This window comes from Rhinatrema bivittatum, chromosome 8, assembly GCF_901001135.1.
Source record: "Rhinatrema bivittatum chromosome 8, aRhiBiv1.1, whole genome shotgun sequence".
NCBI classification, from domain to species: domain Eukaryota; kingdom Metazoa; phylum Chordata; class Amphibia; order Gymnophiona; family Rhinatrematidae; genus Rhinatrema; species Rhinatrema bivittatum.
Window position 1 is genome coordinate 177,443,768 of NC_042622.1, and position 20,461 is coordinate 177,464,228.

Sequence of the window (20,461 nt, forward strand, 5' to 3'; positions counted from 1 at the left end):
ATAAACAAAAGGTTATATATTAGGAAATGGAAAAAGCAAACTGTTTTTCTGCAGTCTAAAAGAGCACTAAGTCCTAGAGTCAGCAGAACACCACCCACTCTTTCAACGAGCCACCTGAGAATATGACCCGTGTCAAACTTGCCAGCTAATCACTAAAAGCATGACTTTCTTAAAAATTAACTTCTGCATTCACTAAACAGCAAAACAACTGGGCAAAAATCTCCTGTTCTAAGCAACAGGCAGCAGTTTTCACATGTTTACAATGGAAGACGTGATGAGAGAGGCAGAACTCCCCCATCAAAAAGACCAAAGTATTTGCATGTTAATGAAAAGATGAGGAGGTCATCCAAACGAAGATCACAAGGCAAGAGTTCTTCCAAAGGTGCAGCCAATCATGCAAGGATGTAACACTACTCCAGACACATTCTGAGTCTGGAACAAGGGCTCTTCTACTATTTACCCTGAGATAGAGTTAAACAATCTATCGCAACACAGAAGAAAAAAAAATTATTGCAAGCACCAGACCAATAGTGTCAATGGGCCGTTTTCACTAAAGGTATTTTCCATAGGCACAAAATAGGAAAGAGGTTCTTTTGAATAAACTCCAAAGTATTTTTAGTTAAGTAGAGCTTCATGGCTGTAGGTAAGTACTACTGCTAGGTCACAATTTTAGCATTAGGGAGAAAAGCTTTGGGCCAATTAAAAACATTAATGCAGACATGTCAGATGCTCAGTTTTTCTGTCCTGGCTGCCGAAAGATCAGCCTTTCAGACCATATTCCATGCACTATTCTTATAATGACCCTACAGCAGGGGTCAGGAACCTATGGCTCGGGAGCCATATATGGCTCTTTTGATGGCTGCATCTGGCTCGCAGACAAATCTTTAATAAAAAAGTAAAAATCTAACAAAATCCCCCACCCTCCTGGTGCCCCCCAAGACCTCCAAAATTAATTTACTACAACCCCCACCTTCCTGACCCCCCCAAGACCTGCCAAAAGTCCCTGGTGGTCCAGCGGGGGTCCGGGAGCGGTCCGGGAGCGATCTCCTGGACTTGGGCTGTCGGCTGCCAGTAGTCAAAATGGCACCGAAGGCCCTTTGCCCTCATTATGTCACTGAGGTCGACCAATGTCGGCGGTAGCCCTTGTGACATTGTAAGGGCAAAGGGCCATCGGCTGCCAGTAATCAAAATGGCATCGACGGCCCTTTGCTCTTACTATGTCACAGGGGCTACCGCCGCCATTGGTCGACCCCAATGACATAGGGCAAAGGGCCGTCGGCGCCATTTTGACTACTGGCAGCCAACAGCCCAAGTCCAGGAGAGCACTCCCGGATCGCTCCTGGACCCCCGCTGGACCACCAGGGACTTTTGGCAGGTCTTGGGGGGCATCAGGAGGGTGGGGGTTATAGTAAATTAATTTTGGATATCTTAGGGGGTCGTCAGGAGGGTGGGGGTTGTAGTAAATTAATTTTGGAGGTCTTGGGGGGCGTCAGGAGGGTGGGGGGTTTTGTTAGATTTTTACTTTTTTATTAAAGATTTGTCAGCGAGCCCTGGACCCCCGCTGGATCACCAGGGACTTTTGGCAGATCTTGGGGGGGGGGGTTAGGAGGATGGGGGTTGTAGTAAATTAATTTGGCAGGTCTTGGGGGCGTCAGGAGAGTAGGGGGTTGTAGTAAATGAATTTGGTAGGTCTTGGAGTCATGAGGGTGGGGGGTTGTAGTTAGTATGGCTCTCACAGAATTACATTTTAAAATATGTGGCGTTCATGGCTCTCTCAGCCAAAAAGGTTCCTGACCCCTGCCCTACAGGATGCCAAAGGGCAGATGTAGACAATGAAACACAGAAGTACAGACATTTTGTTAAGAAACAGTACAGAGAAGACATCACAAATACATTCACCATCAGACCCCTCTTGATCTGGTACACCCTCTCAAACTGCACTCAACGGCCAGACCTTTAAGGGATGCCTACAAGGGATCCTTACATGTTCCTTCTATCAAAGTTGTGCACCACTCAAACATCAGAGACCGGACATTCTCTATCACAGGTCCCTCCATCTGGAACGCCATGCCTCCGGACCTCAGGCAAGAAACCTGTCTACTAACTTTTAAAAAGAAACTAAAGACATGGCTGTTCTCCCGAGCCTTTCCCGCCACTTGTCCACCAAACTGACTTAGAATTGTGCCAGCAATTATGTAAATAATAACGTTCCAGTAATTATGTAAATAAATAAACGCTAAATCATGTTACAAGTTATTATGAGGACGGCTCCTTGCCCCTCTCACATACTCTCTTGTATATTGTATTTTATCTTCGTTCCCCCTTTCTTATTTCCTACTCCCAGTTAAGGCATCCTTGTTATAATGTAACTTTTTACTCCTTCAAATTGTCTCTTGTTGATTGGTTGGTTATAGTTACTGCCTAGTTCGATGTAAACCGAGTTGATTTGATTTGTATCAAGAAAGTCGGTATATAAAAGCCTTTAATAAATAAATAAATAAATAAATCAAATTGACACTATGAAGTCAGGTTCAGGAGTTGGGCAGTTCTGTTACTGAGTCTAGTCTGATTTGGCCATCTCTATAAATATTAATACAAAATAAGTTTAAGCATTGAATCTAAAAAGAACAGATTTTGTTCTTGACCTTATCAGCATCTTCACAAGAATCCCTCTTGTTGAGGACAAAGGGTTATCACTAGACAGACAGCATGCTTGCTCTCTCCTTAAAAAGGCTCTGGGGACATGATCTCAATATCCATTTTGCTGTCTCTGAAACATCTGTTAATGGCATCTTGTCTCCTGCTTCCAGGTAGCTAATCAGTCTCCTTAGGAGCAAGGATTTTATTGTCCTCTTTTCCACATAATTATGCTTTAGTCTCTTCTCCCTGAAAAGATGCTTTCCTTTTCATTGATGTGCTGCCTTGTACTTACTTGGTAACTTCTTATGCCAAAGATCATCATCACTAGAAACTGCCTATGACACTCTCCACTTTTCTTCTTTACTTAGATTTCCTGATTTCTTTTGATTCATACACCAGGCTAAATCTAATGAACTTAAGTTCTAAGTCAGCTGTACAGTTCCACCAAGTAAACTGTATGTATATGCTACCAATGGCCTTGAAAATGAGTGGTGGGATTTCCTTGTTCAGATGCCCAAATCTTTCATCAAACTACTCCAGCAAAGATGGCCACTTACAGTCAAACTTTTCAGAAGCCATTCACCCAGGTCAAAATTGATTTACCAGGTAAATGTTATGCGCCCTGCCCACAGCCGTCCCCGCGCACGGGACCGCTCACCTGCATAGTTCGTCAGCGGGTCCCGGGACGACCTCCCTCGTGGTAGTTGCTAGCCCAGCTAGGCCCTGGCGTCCCGCGGCGGCAGTCGCCGGACCTTCCACTGCGCGCCAGGCCTCACGCCGAGGTTCGGCGTCTCCTACCATGCTAGCCACACCCCTACACACGCACGCACGGACCGCCCGGACACTTGTAGGGCCGAGGGCGGGTCTTGGTTCCGCAGTGCGCCCTGATTGATCTAACAATATAAGGAAGTTCCTGTCTCCACTTCCTTGCCTTGGCAATCGGGTCGGCTTGTATGCTAGATTGTCTCTGTGCTTGTTCCTAGTCTCATTCCAGGATCCTTCTGTTCCAGTTCCGTTCCTGACTTGTTCCTGCATCCTCGTTCCTGAGTCCTGTCTGTTCCTGTGTTCGTCTGTCTAACTAGGTAGTACCTTCAGACTGACTTTCTGGTACTGACCTCGGCTTGCTCCTGACCTGCCTGCCTGCCTGCCGTCTGTCTACGATCTAAGCTAGTTCCTGACCTGCCTATCTGTCTGCCGCCTGCCTCAAGACCTCACCCTGCTTCTGACCTATCCACCTGTCTGCCACCTGCCTCAAGACCTCAGCCTGCTCCAGACCTGCTCGAAATGACTGCCGCCTGCCTCAAGACCTCTGCTTGCCTCTGACTTCGTCTGACCTCCGGTATCTGACCCTTGCTTCGTTGACCACTCCTCGGACTGACTTATGGACAATGACCTTTTGCCTGCCTGACCTCATCTCCAGATTATGGCTCTGTTCCTCGCCTTGTCATCACCAACTCTGTTCTGGTTCTCCCTGCTCCAGCTCGAACCCGACCATGCTCTTTCTGTGTCTGTGGGCACGCCGGACTTCCATTGTCCCAGGAGACCCTGCGAGGCCCACCTAATTCCAAGCGGCCTGGGTCCCTACGGACTCCTCCCGGGGGGATCTCGGGCTTCCAGTGGTGAAGTTCTTCCTAACCTCTGTCTCCTCCAGTGCTCCACTCCCTGGGGGCAATTACCTCCTGTTCCCTTTCAGGAGCCATTCCATCCCTGCCCCAGGACAAGGGTCCACCCCCGAGCGCAACAGTAAACTAAACTGCCCACCCCTTACCTGGATAAAACTACACCTGGAGGCATATTTTCACCTGGGCAAAAAGTAGGCAGGCACAGGGGTACAGTTAGATTGGGGAGATGGAAAAAATTTGCAATGAATGGACTTTCACATACACGCACATTTTGAATGGAAGAAGTATCCAGAGAAAAAGCAGTACATTTTCCAGGGCCAATTTTCAAAGGGAAAATATCCTTGTACATTCCTTTTGAGAATAGGTGCAAACTGTCAGGGTCTGATCAGGGTGGAGACACAACAGGCATAATTCACAAACAGCTTTAATTGAAGAAACCGATATCAAACATAACAGTTCCTGTCTTCCAATATGCAAGAGAAACAAAAAGTATTCAACAGTACTACCTTACCAGGCAAGCAAGGAGCGAGATCCACAACAGCTCAGCCATATTCGGAGCAGCCCTTACACACACAGGCCAAGGAATTAGGGAATTAGAGAGTCTCTGCTGGCTAGGGGTTTAAACAGGGTGAGATATCAAGGGTGCATCTCCTTTTGGGCCAGTGAGACTTCACTGGGTGTGTCTCAACCCCAATACAAGGGGAATAGAAATAATACTGCTTCCTCAGCTCTTCACAGCCATCATGGCTCTCCCTGGAGGACTTCAGCCTGCCACTCCCACAACCAGCGGATTCAAGACCCCACCACTCTTTACACAAAGTTCCCGAGTAAAAGTGCCCATGGACTCTGCATCTCTGTGGGTACTTTTGAAAAAGCACTATTATTTTGTATCTAAAAGTTTTGCATGCAGATAAGAGACATTTCATTGTGCATTTCACCTGAGCTCCATCACACCTCAGCATTCCTTGTAAACTGCCACTTGCAAAGTTTTAAGATAAAAAATATATATATATATATTTTGAACTGATTTCTTGTTCCTGCACTTGCCAAAGTTTGCACTGGTCTTTTTTGGAAGACATATTTTTATCAGGGCATCCAAGAGCTTCCATCCCATGCCCTACCTCACCCCGATTTCCAGAAGGACTTTTTCTTAAGGATACTAGCATGAGTTTCAATTGGCGCAAAGTACCAAACCTACTTCAGTTTAGTAAGATCATGTCCATTAAACAGCATCTTGACAATCTTTCAGGGTCTAATTAAAAAATGATAAACCTGGTATTTGGAGAATACAAATATAATTTCAAAATCAGTGATAAGAATATAAGTCATGCCATGCTGGATCAGATCCATGGTCCATCGAAACAAGCATCCTTTCTCCACCTGTAGCTAGTACAGGTCACTTGAAAAGTACCAGCAGATCCTAACAGAAAAATCAATTTCATGTGATTAGTGGTACCTTGCTTCCATTTGTTGAGACTGTACGGGACCTTGGTTTTATTTTTGATCAAGGCCTGTCTACAGTTATTTACTATGTTTTTTTTTAAATTAAGGATGTTGAGAGTCCTTAAATATGTACTTTGCAGAGAAGACCGGAAGGCTCATCTGCATACTGTTCCCAGTATCCCCCGGGAGAGTACTCCAAAGGTCACAGCGAGCGATCTAGGCTTCAAACTCTGCAGCCCCAGCTTCCAGAGACCCCGCACCCTTTGCAGTAGAAGAGGAGTGGAAGTACGTGCCGTTAGGCGCACAAATCTTAAACCTCTTAATTCTTTAAGTGAAGATCAACTTAATGGTGGTTGAAGTATACTTTGGGAAATCTTAGGCCTTAAAAAAAGTTTGGAGAGAGGTGAAAAAGTGGGATTTATTTTTTTTTAAGAGTTTGTCTGTGTCTGAGATAATAAGCAAGCCAGAGGGAGTTAATTCTAGTGTCTGTCTTTCCCTCCAACCCATCCCTAACTCAACTCTTGATTTTTAGTCAAGAGACACTTTTTCATTAAAAATCAATCAGGCTCTTACCTAAATCAAACTATTCCATCAGCTCTTATTGAGAGTTTAATCATCTCCTTGTAGGTCACTAACAGTGAATATACCTGGAAATTTAAAGTACTCTAAATCCAACTGCCTTAGTAACCTAAACTTAACTAGGAACTCATCAAAATTAAGACGAAGGCAGCAGTTCAGCAACAAGGGGGGGGCCTTTCCAGTCTTTTACATCGAGTATCACATGTATGATTTTTTACCCGCCGGTGAGAGACTGTATGTGTGCACTCAGTGCAAAGAACTTCTGGCTCTCAGAGAACAAGTCTGATCTCTGGGGGCTAGAGTGGCAGACCTGGAGGAGCTGAGACAGACAGAGAAATGCATTGATGAGACCTTCAGGGACATAGTAGCCAAGTCCCAAATCCAGTCTGTCAGCCCTGGTGCTGCCTTGGATCAGAAAGGACTCCCGGTTGGACAGCATCACCCTGGTGTAGCAGGAAGTGATCCTGTAGCAAGGATCTGCTCTCCAGGTGATACGTTGTCCTCTCACACTGAGGACAAGTCTCTCAGGAGGGAAGGGTTAGGTCAACCATCATAGCTGGTGATTCGATTATTAGAAATGTAGATAGCTGGGTGACTGGTGGACATGAGGACCGCCTGGTAACTTGCCTGCCTGGTGCGAAGCTAGCAGACCTCATGCGTCACCTAGATAGACTATAGATGGTGTTGGAGAGGAGCCTGCTGTCGTTGTACATGTTGGCACCAACGAGATATGAAATTGTGGGAGGGAAATTCTGAAGCTAAATTTAAGATTTTAGGTAGAAAGCTGAAATCCAGAACCTCCAGGGTAGCATTCTCTGAAATGCTCCCTGTTCCACGTGCAGGTTCCCAGAGGCAGGCAGGCAGAGCTCCGGAGTCCCAATGCGTGAATGAGACGATGGTGCAGGGAAGAGGAATTCAGTTTTGTAAGGAACTGGACAACCTTTTGGGGAAGGGGAAGACTTTTCCGAAAGGACGGGCTCCAACTTAACCAGAATGGAACCAGGCTGCTGTCTCTAACTTTTACAAAGGAGACAAAGCAGCTTTTAAACTAGAACAAGGGGGAAAGCAGACAGTCACTCACCACTGCATGGTTCGGAGGAATCTATCTTTGAAGGATACTAATGAAATAAGAGAGTTAGGGCATCCGAACAGAGAGGTTCCAATAAAAGCAAAAGTAGTCCATGTGCCTATAAGTAAAGAATCACCTGAGCTAAAGAATTCCAAATTATCCCTATCAACTGAAAAGCAGGTTGTTCATACAAACAAAATCGCACTTTGAAATGTCTGTATACCAATGTCAAAAGTCTAAGAAGTAAGATGGGAGATTTAGCATGTACAGCAGTGAATGATGAGATAGACATAATTGGCATCTCAGAGACCTGGTGGAAGGAAGATAACCAATGGGACAGTGCTATATCCGGGTACAAATTATATCGCAATGATAGGGAGGATCAACTTGGTGGGTGTGGGGGGGTATAAAGTCCAACAGGATAAAGATCATACAAGAGACTAAATGCTCAGTAGAATCTATATGGGTAGAAATCCCATGTGTATTGGGTAAGAGTATAGTGATAGGAGTATACCGTCCACCTGGCCAAAATGATCAGACAGATGATAAAATGCTAAGAGAAATTATGGAAGCTAACCAATTTGGAAGTGCAGTAATAATGGGATATTTCAATTATCCCAATACTGACTGGGTAAATGTAACATCAGAAAATGCTAGAGACAAAGTTCCTGGATGGAATAAACAACTGCTTCATGAAGCAATTGGTTCAGGAGCCAATGAGAGAGGGAGCTATTTTAGATTTAATTTTTAGTGGAACTCAGGATTTGGTGAGAGAAGTAATGGTGGTGGGGCCACTTGGCAAAAATGATCATAACATGATCAAAATTGAACTTATGACTGGAAGGGGGCCAATATGTAAATCTACAGCTCTAACACTATCTACAGCTCTAACACTAAATTTTCAAAAAGGAAACTTTGATAAAATGAGGAAAATAGTTAGAAAAAAACTGAAAGGTGCAGCTGCAAAGGCTAAAAGTGTACAAAAGGTATGGAGATTGTTCAAAAGTACAATCTTAGAAGCACTGTGCATATGTATTCCATGCATTAAAAAAGGTGGAAGGAAGGCAAAACGATTACCAGCACTGTTAAAAGGTGAGGTCACAGAGGCTATTTTAGCCAAAACAATTCCTTCAAAAATTGGAAGAAGGATCCATCTGAAGAAAATAGGAAAAAGCATAAGCAATGTCACATTAAGTGTAAAACATTGATAAGGCAGGCTAAGAGAGAATTTGAAATGAAGTTGGCCGTAGAGGCAACAACTCATAATAAAAAAAAATTTTAATATATGCAAAGCAAGAAACCTGTGAGGGAGTTCGTTGGACCATTAGATGACCAAGGGGTTAAGGGGGCTCTTAGGGAAGATAAGGCCATTGCTGAAAGACTAAATGAATTCTTTGCTTCTGTGTTTACTAATGAGGATGTTGGGGAGATACTGGTTCCGAAGATGGTTTTCAAGAGAGATGAGTCAGATGAACTGAACCAAATCACTGTGAACCTGGAAGATGTAGTTGGCCAGATTGACAAACTAAAGAGTAGCAAATCATCTGGACCAGATGGTATGCACCCCAGGATTCTGAAGGAACTAAAAAATGAAATTTCAGATCTATTAGCTATAATTTGAAACTTAACATTAAAATCATCCATTGCACCTGAAGAGTGGAAGGTGGCCAATGTAACCCCAATATTTACAAAGGGCTCCAGGGATGATCTGGGAAAACTTAGACCAGTGAGCCTAACTTCAGTGCCGGGAAAAATAGTGGAAACTATTCTAAAGATCAAAATCTCAGAGCATATGGAAAGACATGGCTTAATGGATTAAAGTCAGCATGGATTTACCAAGGGAAGTCTTGCCTCATAAATCTGCTTCATTTTTTTTTAAGGGGTTAATAAACATGTGGATAAAGGTGAACTGATAGATGTAGTTTATTTGGATTTTCAGAAAGCATTTGACAAAGTCCTTTCTGAGAGGCTTCTAAGAAAACTAAAAAGTCATGGGATAGGAAGCGATGTCCTTTTGTGGATAACAAACTGGTTAAAAAACAGGAAAAAGAGAGTACGATTAAAAGGTTAATTTTCTCAGTGGAAAAGGGTAAACAGTGGAGTGCCTCAGGGATCTGTACTTGGACTGGGGCTTTTCAATATATATATAAATGATCTGGAAAGGAATACGATGAGTGAGGTAATCAAATTTGTAGATGGTACAAAATTATTCAGAGTAGTTAAATCACAAGCGGATTGTGATAAATTGCAGGAGGACCTTGCGAGACTGAAAGATTGAGCATCAAATGGCACATGAAATTTAATGTGGATAAATGCAAGATGATGCATATAGGGAAAAATAACCCATGCTATAGTTACACAATGTTAGATTCCATATTAGGAGCTACCACCCAGGAAAAAGATCTAGGCGTCATAGTGGATAATACATTGAAATTGTCGTTCAATGTGCTGCAGCAGTCAAAAAAGCAAACAAAATGTTAGGAGTTATTAGAAAGGGAATGGTGAATAAAACGGAAAATGTCATAATGCCTCTGTATTGCTCCATGGTGAGACCGCACCTTCAGTACTGTGTACAATTCTGGTCGCCATATCTCAAAAAAGATATAGTTGCACTGGAGAAGGTACAGAGAAGCGTGAATACAAAGTTAAAGGAGATGGAACAGCTCCCCTATGAAGAAAGGTTAAAGAGGTTAGGGCTGTTCAGCTTGGAGAAGATACAGCTGAGCGGGATATGTTAGAGGTCTTTAAAATCATGAGAAGTCTAGAACGAATAATGTGAATCAGTTATTTACTTTTTCGGATAATAGAAGGACTAGGGGGCACTCCATGAAGTTAGCAAGTAGCACATTTAAAACTACCGTATTTCTCGCTCCATAAGACGCACTTTTTTTCCCCCAAAAGTGGGGGGAAAATGTCTGTGCGTCTTATGGAGCGAATATATTTAAAAAAAAATCTAACAACCCCCCACCAGACCTGCCAAATTAATTTACTACAACCCCCCACCCTCCTGACCCCCCAAGACCTACCAAAAGTCCCTGGTGGTCCAGCAGGGGTCCAGGAGCAGTCTGGGAGCGATCTCCTGGACTTGAGCCATCGGCTTCCAGTAATCAAAATGGTGCCGATGGCCCTTTGCCCTTACTATGTCACTGGGGTCGACCAATGGCAGCGGTAGCCCCTGTGACATAGTAAGGGCAAAGGGCCGTTGGCAGCCAGTAATCAAAATGGCGCCGACGGCCCTTTGCCCTTACTATGTCACAGGGGCTACCCGCTGCCATTGGTCGACCCCAGTGACATAGTAAGGGCAAAGGGCCGTCGGCGCCATTTTGATTACTGGCAGCTGACGGCCCAAGTCCAGGAGATCGCTCCCGGACCCCTGCTGGACCACCAGGGAATTTTGGCAGGTCTTGGGGGGGTCAGGAGGGGGGGGATTGTATTTAATTAATTTGGCAGGTCTCAGGGGGGTTCCCACAGAAATAGAAAGACAAAAGTTTTCTGATCTGGGGATTGGACCGAAATAGCACTCCCCAGACCTGAAAACAAAATGGGGAGAAAAAAAAATGTTATGCACTCCCTAATTTGCTCCATAAGACGCACAGACGCCCAGGGACAGAGCCGGTTTAGCACAAAACTTTTTTTTTATTTTCTCCCTCTGAATCCTAGGTGCATCTTATGGTCAGGTGCGTCTTATGGAGCGAAAAATACGGTAATTGGAAAATATTCTATTTTACTCAACGCACAATTACGCTCTGGAATTTGTTGCCTGAGGATGTGGTTAGTGCAGTTAGTGTAGCTGGGTTTAAAAGAGGTTTGGATAGTTTCTTGGAGATGTTCACTGACTGCTATTGATCGGGTTGACTTAGGGAATAGCCACTGCTACTGCTGGCATTAGAAGCATGGGATCTACTTAGTGTTTTGGGTACTTTGCCAGGTACTTGTAGCCTGGATTGGCCACTGTTGGAAATAGGATGCTGGGCTTGATGGACACTTGGTCTGACCCAGTATGGCAATTTCCTATGTTCTTATAAAAGTCGTACAAGCTTTTGTACTAACAACTATTGATTATTGCAACTCCTTATATGTTGGGCTACCCAAATATTGCATTCAAGCTTTACAGGTTCTGAAAAACACAGCAGCATGCATGGTGGTGTCTTGTGCCATGCATGAACATATTACACCAATGCTGCATCAGCTTCACTGACTGCCCGTAGAGTAGCGTGTGAAGTTTAAATTACTAACAATCAAACATAAGGCTGTAAATGTCTCAAGTCCCTCTTTCATCGTAGACAGAATAGTGGTTTACGAGCCTGGCTGTTCTTCACTTTCTCTGGATAAACACCTACTTATTGTTCCATTTTTCAATGAATATCATCTTCAAATTACAAGGAGGACAGCATTCTCCATAGCAGGTCCATCCCTCTGGAATGAGCTCCCATCTGACTGTGGGCCATGGTAGATTATAAACAATTTTAAAAACATTTGAAGGAGTATATGTTTTAATATGTTTTGTTTTCATTTCTAAGTAAGTGTTTTATTGCTTGCAGTTTTATGCTATATTGTACCCCATGCAACAGGTGAATATCTTTATCAGTGGTCCCTAAATAAGTAAATTTTGCTCGTTTCCAGTAGAGGTGGTGACACTCCAATCTATCTAACTAATAACTGTTAGTGGAGCTGTCCTCCAGAAACTTGTCCAAACCTTTTTTAAACTTATCTACACTCCTAGCCTTGATCAGATTCTCTGGCAATGAATCCCATAGTTTAACTGTGCATTGAGGGGCGGATTTTAAAAGGCCCGCGCGCGCTGGCGCGCCTATTTTGCATAGGCCGCCGACGTGCGCGTAAGTCCCGGGGCTTTCGAAAAGGGGCGGGAGGGGGCGTGTACGGGGGCGTTCCCGAAACGACGTGGCGTTTCAGGGGCGGGCCCGGGGCGTGGCGCCGGCCTCCGGACCAGCCCCCGGGACCAGAGGATGGAGCGGGGCTGCCGGCCAGTGCGCGCAAAGGTGGGGGGGGGGGTTAGATAGGGCCGGGGGGGGTGGGTTAGGTAGGGGAAGGGAGGGGAAGGGAGGGGAAGGTGGGGGGAGGGCGAAGGAAAGTTCCCTCCGAGGCCACTCCGAAATCGGAGCGGCCTCGGAGGGAACAGGCAGCGTGCGCTGGGCTCGGCGCGTGCAGGTTGCACAAATGTGCACCCCCTTGCGCGCGCCGACCCCGGATTTTATAAGATACGCGCGGCTACACGCGTATCTTATAAAATCCAGCGTACTTTTGTTTGCGCCTGGTGTGCGAACAAAAGTACGCGATCGCGTATTTTTTAAAGATCTACCCCTGAGTGAATAAATACTCTGGCATGTCTTTGCCAAACTGTGATAAGCAAAAGGTTTGGTTGCTGGATGTTTTGCCCGAGCAAAAATCTACCAATATTTTCATATACTCTATCTTTGAAACAATTTTTGCCACCATGTATTAGCATTCTACAATATACTTTACCTACTACAGATGATGGAAGAGTAAGTTGTGGTAACTTGGGCACTAGCTGCTTGGAAACAGCCAGAAAGAATAAGGAGGCAAGCTCTGGCTGTTTCCTTTTGAGCAATCTATTTACAGTGAAAAATGAAGTGCAAAGCAAAACAAACAAATGATGCAGCTCCCCTTAAATTCAGGTAACCCAGAGACATCATACATAGCAGGTTTTCCAATACAGTGGCTTCCTGCCGCTCCTCAGGGCCACACTTTAAGCCTTCTAAGCTTTGAGTTCTTATACTCTGGTGAGGGGCTCCTCCCTTCACCCAGGATTCCTTGTCAGTCTGGATCTTAAGGTGGACTGGGCAAGACAGCTGTGCCCGGTCCCTTAAGGTAGTCGGAGGGAGTTTCCTATAGACTCCCTCACATAAGTATTTGATAATTCTGCAGACTTTATTAAAGAATGGGAACATTAAAGCTTTTTTATACTAATAGCTCAGATTACCCAGCAGAAAAGCAAATCTGTAAACTATGCTGTAAAAGTTTATGAGTGTCTGGAATCTGCTCTGTCCTGTGATATTTAAGAATTTGAACATATTCTATTTAAAGTTTTTATTATTCTTTATTCATGCAAGTACAAAGGCTACACCAAAAACGTACAAGTAAATATCAGGCAAAATCAGCATTTACAATTTTCTTAGCATTAAACTGTTAATACATTCATTTTTTCAGATGAAAAAAAAAACCCTAAATATTTCCTATTTTCCAAAGCCCTCATATATTATATATAACAAAGGAACAGATTAGTACATGTGTGTTAACATTCGTTGTTAATCACCACAACAAACCCTGCATTTACATATATTATCAGTCAGTGTTGAGATGCAAATGAGGCATGCATTATTGCAGATGGTAATATAAACTTGTACAAATAGGCGTGGATATGCGGATGGCAATGCAAAATCTTAAATACACATTTTAAGGCACGTAACTTTTCACTACACTAACAGATAACAAGTTATTTTGCACACTTTTCCACCTCATTAGCACAGATTTCAAGTTAACACGTGTACTCGCATGTGAATGATAACCCGCGCATTAACACTTCACAACAATGTGCTTTCATATATTGACCCCAAACTGTGAATTGCATGGGAAACAGTCACAGGAAGTTTAGTAAAGCAAACCGTGTAAAGACACAAAATAGAAAACTGATTTGCATCCGTCTCAAAAGCCGCATTTTAGCAAACTGACTCCTTATATGCGCTTGAAGACCACGCTAGAAGAGTAAAGACAGCCACTGTGCAATGATACTGCATGCGATACTGACCCAACATGAACGGTTTTGGAGCTCATTTTCTCTCATTTCTTTTTTTTAATACGCTCCCCCATAAATCCCATGAAAATGTAATCAGTTATTTTTACAAGGCTTTAAAAAAAATTTTCAGTTAAAAACTAACTTTGGATTTTGCCTTTTGGCAATGATTAAGTGGGCCGATGTGTCAGTCAATCACAGCACGCAGAAACCCATGAGTAACTGACCTTCATACCCTAGCGGCGAATTTTCCTTCCTCTGTATTTGTACTGCATCACTGCTGCAATACTTGCTCCTGGACATGAATAATTTCAATTTCTACTCTTCAGAAGACACATATAATGAAATGTAACAAAAAATGACCCATAATCTGTTTCTCTTTATAACCTTGGGGAATAGAGACTGCAGGGCATGTTCAGACCACAGTGAAATCCAATTTCACTGGACAGGTGTGTGATGTTAATGCCTTTTCTATGGATCTCTGCTGTTGAAAGAGCTTAGGTTACTGTCTGCCATTTTGCTACCGAGAACCATGCTGCAGCTTCCAGCTTGCAAGCTCACCATAGCAGCCAAACACATCAATCCCAGCACGCTACACTGCAGTTCAAACACTTGGACTAAGAGTCAGACCCCAGGATTCAGGTCCAGGAAACTCGTGCTTAATTCTCTTATCCAACTTTGCCGGTAGGGCTCAGGAAGATTGCAGACGAGATGCACTTGGGCCCAAGAAGAGAAGGCAGATGATTGCTGCAATTAATATAGTCACCCCTTGACGGCCCACAGAGGAGCACCGAGGGTAAGTTATAACAATAATATCAACAAAGATAATGTAAGCGAAAAAACAGGATACCCTGCACTGTATACCAACTACACACCAGTGACATTCTAAAGGCAGAATTAATGGAATTTGCAATTATTCTGTAAATATCCTTCCGGAGCTCTACCAATGTAATATCTTCTTATGTCAGATCTAATACACCCTCCTGCTTTCATTTAATATTGGTGCTTTAACTTCTCGGGTTCGTCATGAGCCAGTAGGATCTTTGGAAGGTGCTCAAAGTTATGTTGCAGGGAGAAACTGACACCTATTGGTAACTTTAATATTGCTGCCTCACTTGGCATAAAGCTAAGAAAGCCGTTCATGCAAAGAGCTAAATAATCTTAGTTTTGTTGTACAATGGTATTGCACAGCTTAAAGCTCGTCAGGCGCTTTAGCACTTTTTTTTCCAAAAAATATCCACTCCAGTCAAAGCAACTAAAAATTAGTTTTCCTCGAGATTTGTAGACAAGGGTTCATTTTGGCTGAGATAAAGTATTGAGTGGAGACAATAAGCTTTTACTACAAATTCAGAATTTACACATTTTTTAATTCATTTCTTTCAAAAATTCCAAGTGACGCTACCATTCCCTTGACGCCCTTTATATGCCTAACCTGGTACCTTCATATAAATGACCAAATCTAATCTATCCCATTAAGCTTGGAGTTAGGATACTATCAAGGCAAAAATGTTGCTTCTTTTTCAGTATTAAAAAGTAGTCTGCATTCTTTCCTCTCTTTACAAGTAATCGTGGGGTCAATTATTTCCAACTAGCCGGCTTTTATACCTTTGTCTCTGCTTCATGTACAACACTAGGCACAGACAGTTTAAGTGTCAGCAGGTCAGTCCTCAACCTAGTTCCTCAAACAGCAACAAATTAAAACCAAAAAAAAAAACCCCGGATAGCCCAGGACTGAATGACTAGCCACTTAGCTGGGCCCAATGTGCCCCTCGAGTCAATGCCATGGAACGGGCTGGATCACTGACCCTCCAATCAGTAACTTTCAGTTGCTCAATCAATTGGGATTCAGCACAATTCAAACATCTGATCATTGTCGCTGACCATTCTCCTGTCCATAGCTGGCAATGCTGGGCTGTAGCCACCTACCAAACCCTCACCCAGCAGAAAGACACCACAAATGGGTCCTGAGCCCTCACTGAAAACCAGCAGATGGAAAAACAGAGGGGTACAAGCAGCGCCACCAAGCCGGCGAGCCTACAAGTAGAAAGGAAAAAACACCAGGCCATAGTTTACCAAAGAGCAACTCTCCAGCTCCAAGTCCTAGTCATCCAGTGAGTGCAGGTACTGAAAATATTTTCTTCTACTGAAGAGCCATAGAAACAAAATTTTACAGGCTGAGGTTTAAAAGCTAAATATCATTCCAGCTAATTTTGCCATCAACTTGAATTTTACCAATATTTACCCAAGGCTTCTAAGAAACTAATTAAAGAGAAACAACAAAAGTTTCTCTCTTTTTTCAGAACTGTAAGGAAAAGGCAAAATAAAAAATGGGAAAATGTTAAATGTGTCCGTACAGATAACCTTAGAAATCTGCATGCATTTTTAGCTTATATCTTAGCTCAACCTATCAACAAATATTGGAAAAAACCACAATATTGGCCTAAATGAATGCTGATATTCTCTTTTTCATCTCTATTCACTTCTGTTTTATACATTTTCCCTTTGGCAGCATCATGAGATGTTTCCCTTTAAACAAGATATTGTCAATTATTTCTTCCATGCATACTCTGGAAACGTGGTGGAATTTATGAGGATATGGAACAGGTCCATTGAGAAGCAAAGCTAAGCAGGTCAGAGCTTGATAATTTGGAGAAATGACAACGAGAGGGGCTAGGATAGAGGTTTATAAAGTCATGAGTGGCTTGGAAGAGATAAATAGGAACGGTTATTTACCTTTTCAATAACACTAGGACTAGGGGACACACCATGAAAGTAACTTATAGCAGAATGAAAACAAATGTACATTTTTTTTCAGCAACACACAAGTAAGCTGAGGAATGAGTTCCTGGGGGCTGTGGTCAAGGCCAGTAGTATAGCTGGGTTTAAGAAAGGCTTGGAAAAGTTTCTGAAGGATAGGCCTATTGACCGTCACCTCAGTCTCCCCCAGTGAGTTCTGCAGATACTTCAAAGTGAACTGGACTAGACTCTGTCAGAGGCAGGATGCTGGACTCCATGCACCACTACTCTCACCTGCTACAACACTTATGCTCTTATATAAATCCAGCTGTAACTTTAAAACAATCTATAGATTTTTACATGGAAATTAAACTTAATTTTGAGCCCATACACTGAAATGGGGTAAAAGAGTATTCTGGAGGGGCCACTGACTCCTGCTTAGTTAGAATGGCCAATACAGCTGGAACATGCAATACTTCAAAAATTAAAAGAAGCCAGCAGGGGCCAGCCCTATGGTGCAGCTCCCATCTCCTGTCTGTCTGTGCTAACCGGGTGATGCTCTTAGGACACAGAGGGGAGGATGACTATCCCTGCCAGAAGGATCTCTGCTGGCCCAAGAGAAATGCTAAAGGGCCCAGCATTAAAGACGACTTTGTTTCCGGGTCCTGGTCAGGAAAGAGTGCTAAGATTCAAAAATAAGGAAGACAAAATTGGAACATGGCTCTCTGAAACTCATCTTGCCATTTACATGACTCACTTAGAGTTGCATGTATTAAGCATTTTTCCACTCAGACACAAAATGGGAAAAGATATGGGGAAGACAATTCTCAGAGATACTTACCCAGGCAGAGTGCCCTGGGTAACAACTGACCCCTCAGAACAGCTCAAGGTAGACACTGGCTTTCACAGCACACACAGTTTCAGCTGGATTAAACAGAGCAGCTCCTGGGGGCATGTTTAGCACGGATACTGATTTTCAGAACATACATGCGTTTTTGCCCCTGCTCTGCTGTCCCCCGGATATTGTAGGAAAAACTTCCAAAGGGAACCTTTTCCATTTGAAAATCAGCTGCAGGATGTTCAGATCCAAAACTATCGATGGACTTTGCAGCAATGCAGATTTCTTGTGAAGGTCGGGTACCACTACATGTGCAGACAGTACCTGACAAAGATCTAAATCAAGTCTGGGGACCTTTTTCTAAGCTCAGGTTAGTAAATCTTATCTTTTCATTTAGATACAAGTAAAAGACAAATATTCAAACATAAGAACATGCCATACTGGGTCAGACCAAGGGTCCATCAAGCCCAGCATCCTGTTTCCAACAGTGGCCAATCCAAGTCATAAGTACCTGGCAAGTACCCAAACTTTAAGTAAATCTCAAACTACTATTGCTTATTAATTATTAACAGTTTATGGATTTTTCCTCTAGAACTTATCCAAACCTTTTTTTAAACCCAGTTACACTAACTGCTGTAACCACATCCTCTGGCAATGAATTCCAGAGCTTAACTATGCATTGAATGATAAAGAATTTTCTTCGATTTGTTTTAAATGAGCTACTTGCTAACTTCATGGAGTGCCCCCTGGTCCTTCTATTATCTGAAAGAGTAAATAACCTATTTACATTAACTTGTTCAAGTCCTTTCATGATTTTGTAGACCTCTATCATATCCCCTCTTAGTCATCTCTTCTCCAAACACAGAGAACTAAAAATGGATGTGGATTTATTAGCAGCTTGTCTGACAAATAAAAAAATTGTACAAAAGAAAAAAGTGGAAAAGGCAGAAAAGCGGCTAATGAAAACCAGACCAGCAGCGAGCAAAGCATCACTGCATCATCTGTCTGATTATTGTTCATCTCACTTTGAATGGTATTTTGTGAGGCAAGCACAGCTAATCCCTCAATCAGGGACATTAATAATCCCAGCAATTTGCTTGATTTAAGTATATTTTGATTTTGTTGAGAACACCAAATCTGTTTGGATTCAAAAAGCATTCATAATATTAAAATGTGCAAAACAAAATACTATTAATGGTAAGCATCTAAGACCCGCTTACTGTATACTCACTTGTAACAAAGAACTTTTTTGTGAATGTGCAGCTGTCGAAGGCGGCGATTTTCTCTTGTAAGACTACAAGCAGTATCCTGGAATAGAACACAAAAGCTAAGATTGACATCTGAAATAATCTCTGTGCTCCACACATGCAAACACACACTTCAAAGCTTCCCAGAATACCAGATTTGGAGAAGAGAAGGCCTCAAACGTGTGAAACAGTTGTTTCATGTGGAAGTAAAGGCAATCTTCCTAGAATTCCATGACTGGACCCAGACGTTTGTTTAGAAAACTTTATGCAAATTTACATCAAAAGCTCTGAATTCCTCGCAGGCTGTGATTTTTTTTGACCAACATCAAAATCACTTATCGGCGTTTCAGATTCACCTGGATCTCTTTTTCAGACTCAAAGTCATGAACTATAATTTGTCACTGAAATGATTGCAGCTCAGCCATTTCAGAACCAAGCATGAGGTAAGTAAATATCAGATCTACTTTTCACTCTAGATAGATTTTTTGAAAAATAATTATGAATGCATATGAAAGATATGCAAATGTACAGTAGCCAGGGTTGAAGCCTAGATGACTGGCACTATTGCTCACAAGTTGCAAACTTGGACTTACTCAACCCATTTCTGAGTCATTAAAAATAAAGTGTTCCAGTTTTAAAAGTGTTTTCTAACAGACCAACAAACGGAAAACCCCTTTTGGAAAATGGGGCTTGTAGGCACTAGCTCCCTGGGACCTTGAGCAGTCCCCTATCAGATCTGGCTTTTGTGTCACTTCTTCAATCACCAGACCTGTGGCCACTGAGAGGAGAGACTGAAGAGAAGACAAAGGAGAGAGACCCGATTAGAGGGGGTGCCATGGAGTGGCGCCTATGAGAGGATCTGAAAGCATATGTTGCAAGTCATGAGTTGTGTGGGCAGCTTTGTCCAAAACATGAGCAGAAATAGGTCACATGTGAAAAAAAGAAGGCCGTATCTCACAGCAAGACCAACCAAGGAAGCCTAGGCTACTTAGAAAAGGCACTGTGAATGTAATACTTTATTCATGACATCCTGTACAAATGCCCGTGACAATCCATAACCCTACAAATAAAGAAGTGGCTTTAAGGATTGTCAAAGTATGCCACCTGCCTCCATTACTTAACTGCTATTAATCAAGTTTACTTAGGGAATAGCCACTGCTATTAATTGCATCAGTAGCGTGGGATCTTCTTGGTGTTTGGGTAATTGCCAGGTTCTTATGGCCTGGATTGGCCACTGTTGGAAACAGGATGCTGGGCTTGATGGACCCTTGGTCTGACCCAGCATGGCAGTTTCTTATGTTCTTCTTATTTTCTTATGTTCTTCTTATGTTCTTATGCTTCCTTGCAGTAGCCTGATATTTTAATAAAAGCAGGTATCTTTTTTCTATTTCAGTTTTATACCCCACCTTCCCAGTCAACAAAAGCCTAGTGAAAAAGTCTTAGTAGGTTGTGATGATTTTTATAAGGGCCAACAAAATAAGATGTTGTAGGACTCAAATTTCAGAGCACATGGAT

The 20,461-nt window shown here is 42.9% G+C and overlaps 1 protein-coding gene across 7 annotated transcripts in view; it reads right to left on the bottom strand.

Moving 5' to 3' along the window:
* Positions 1-20,461, bottom strand: part of BCAS3 (BCAS3 microtubule associated cell migration factor) — a 969,760-nt gene that overhangs the window by 752,819 nt on the left and 196,480 nt on the right. For all 7 annotated transcript variants that reach the window (XM_029612008.1, XM_029612006.1, XM_029612007.1 and 4 more), the window contains exon 9: positions 18,931-19,007. In XM_029612008.1, the coding sequence (XP_029467868.1) occupies positions 18,931-19,007 (77 nt within the window). The remainder of the gene's footprint in view (positions 1-18,930; positions 19,008-20,461) is intronic.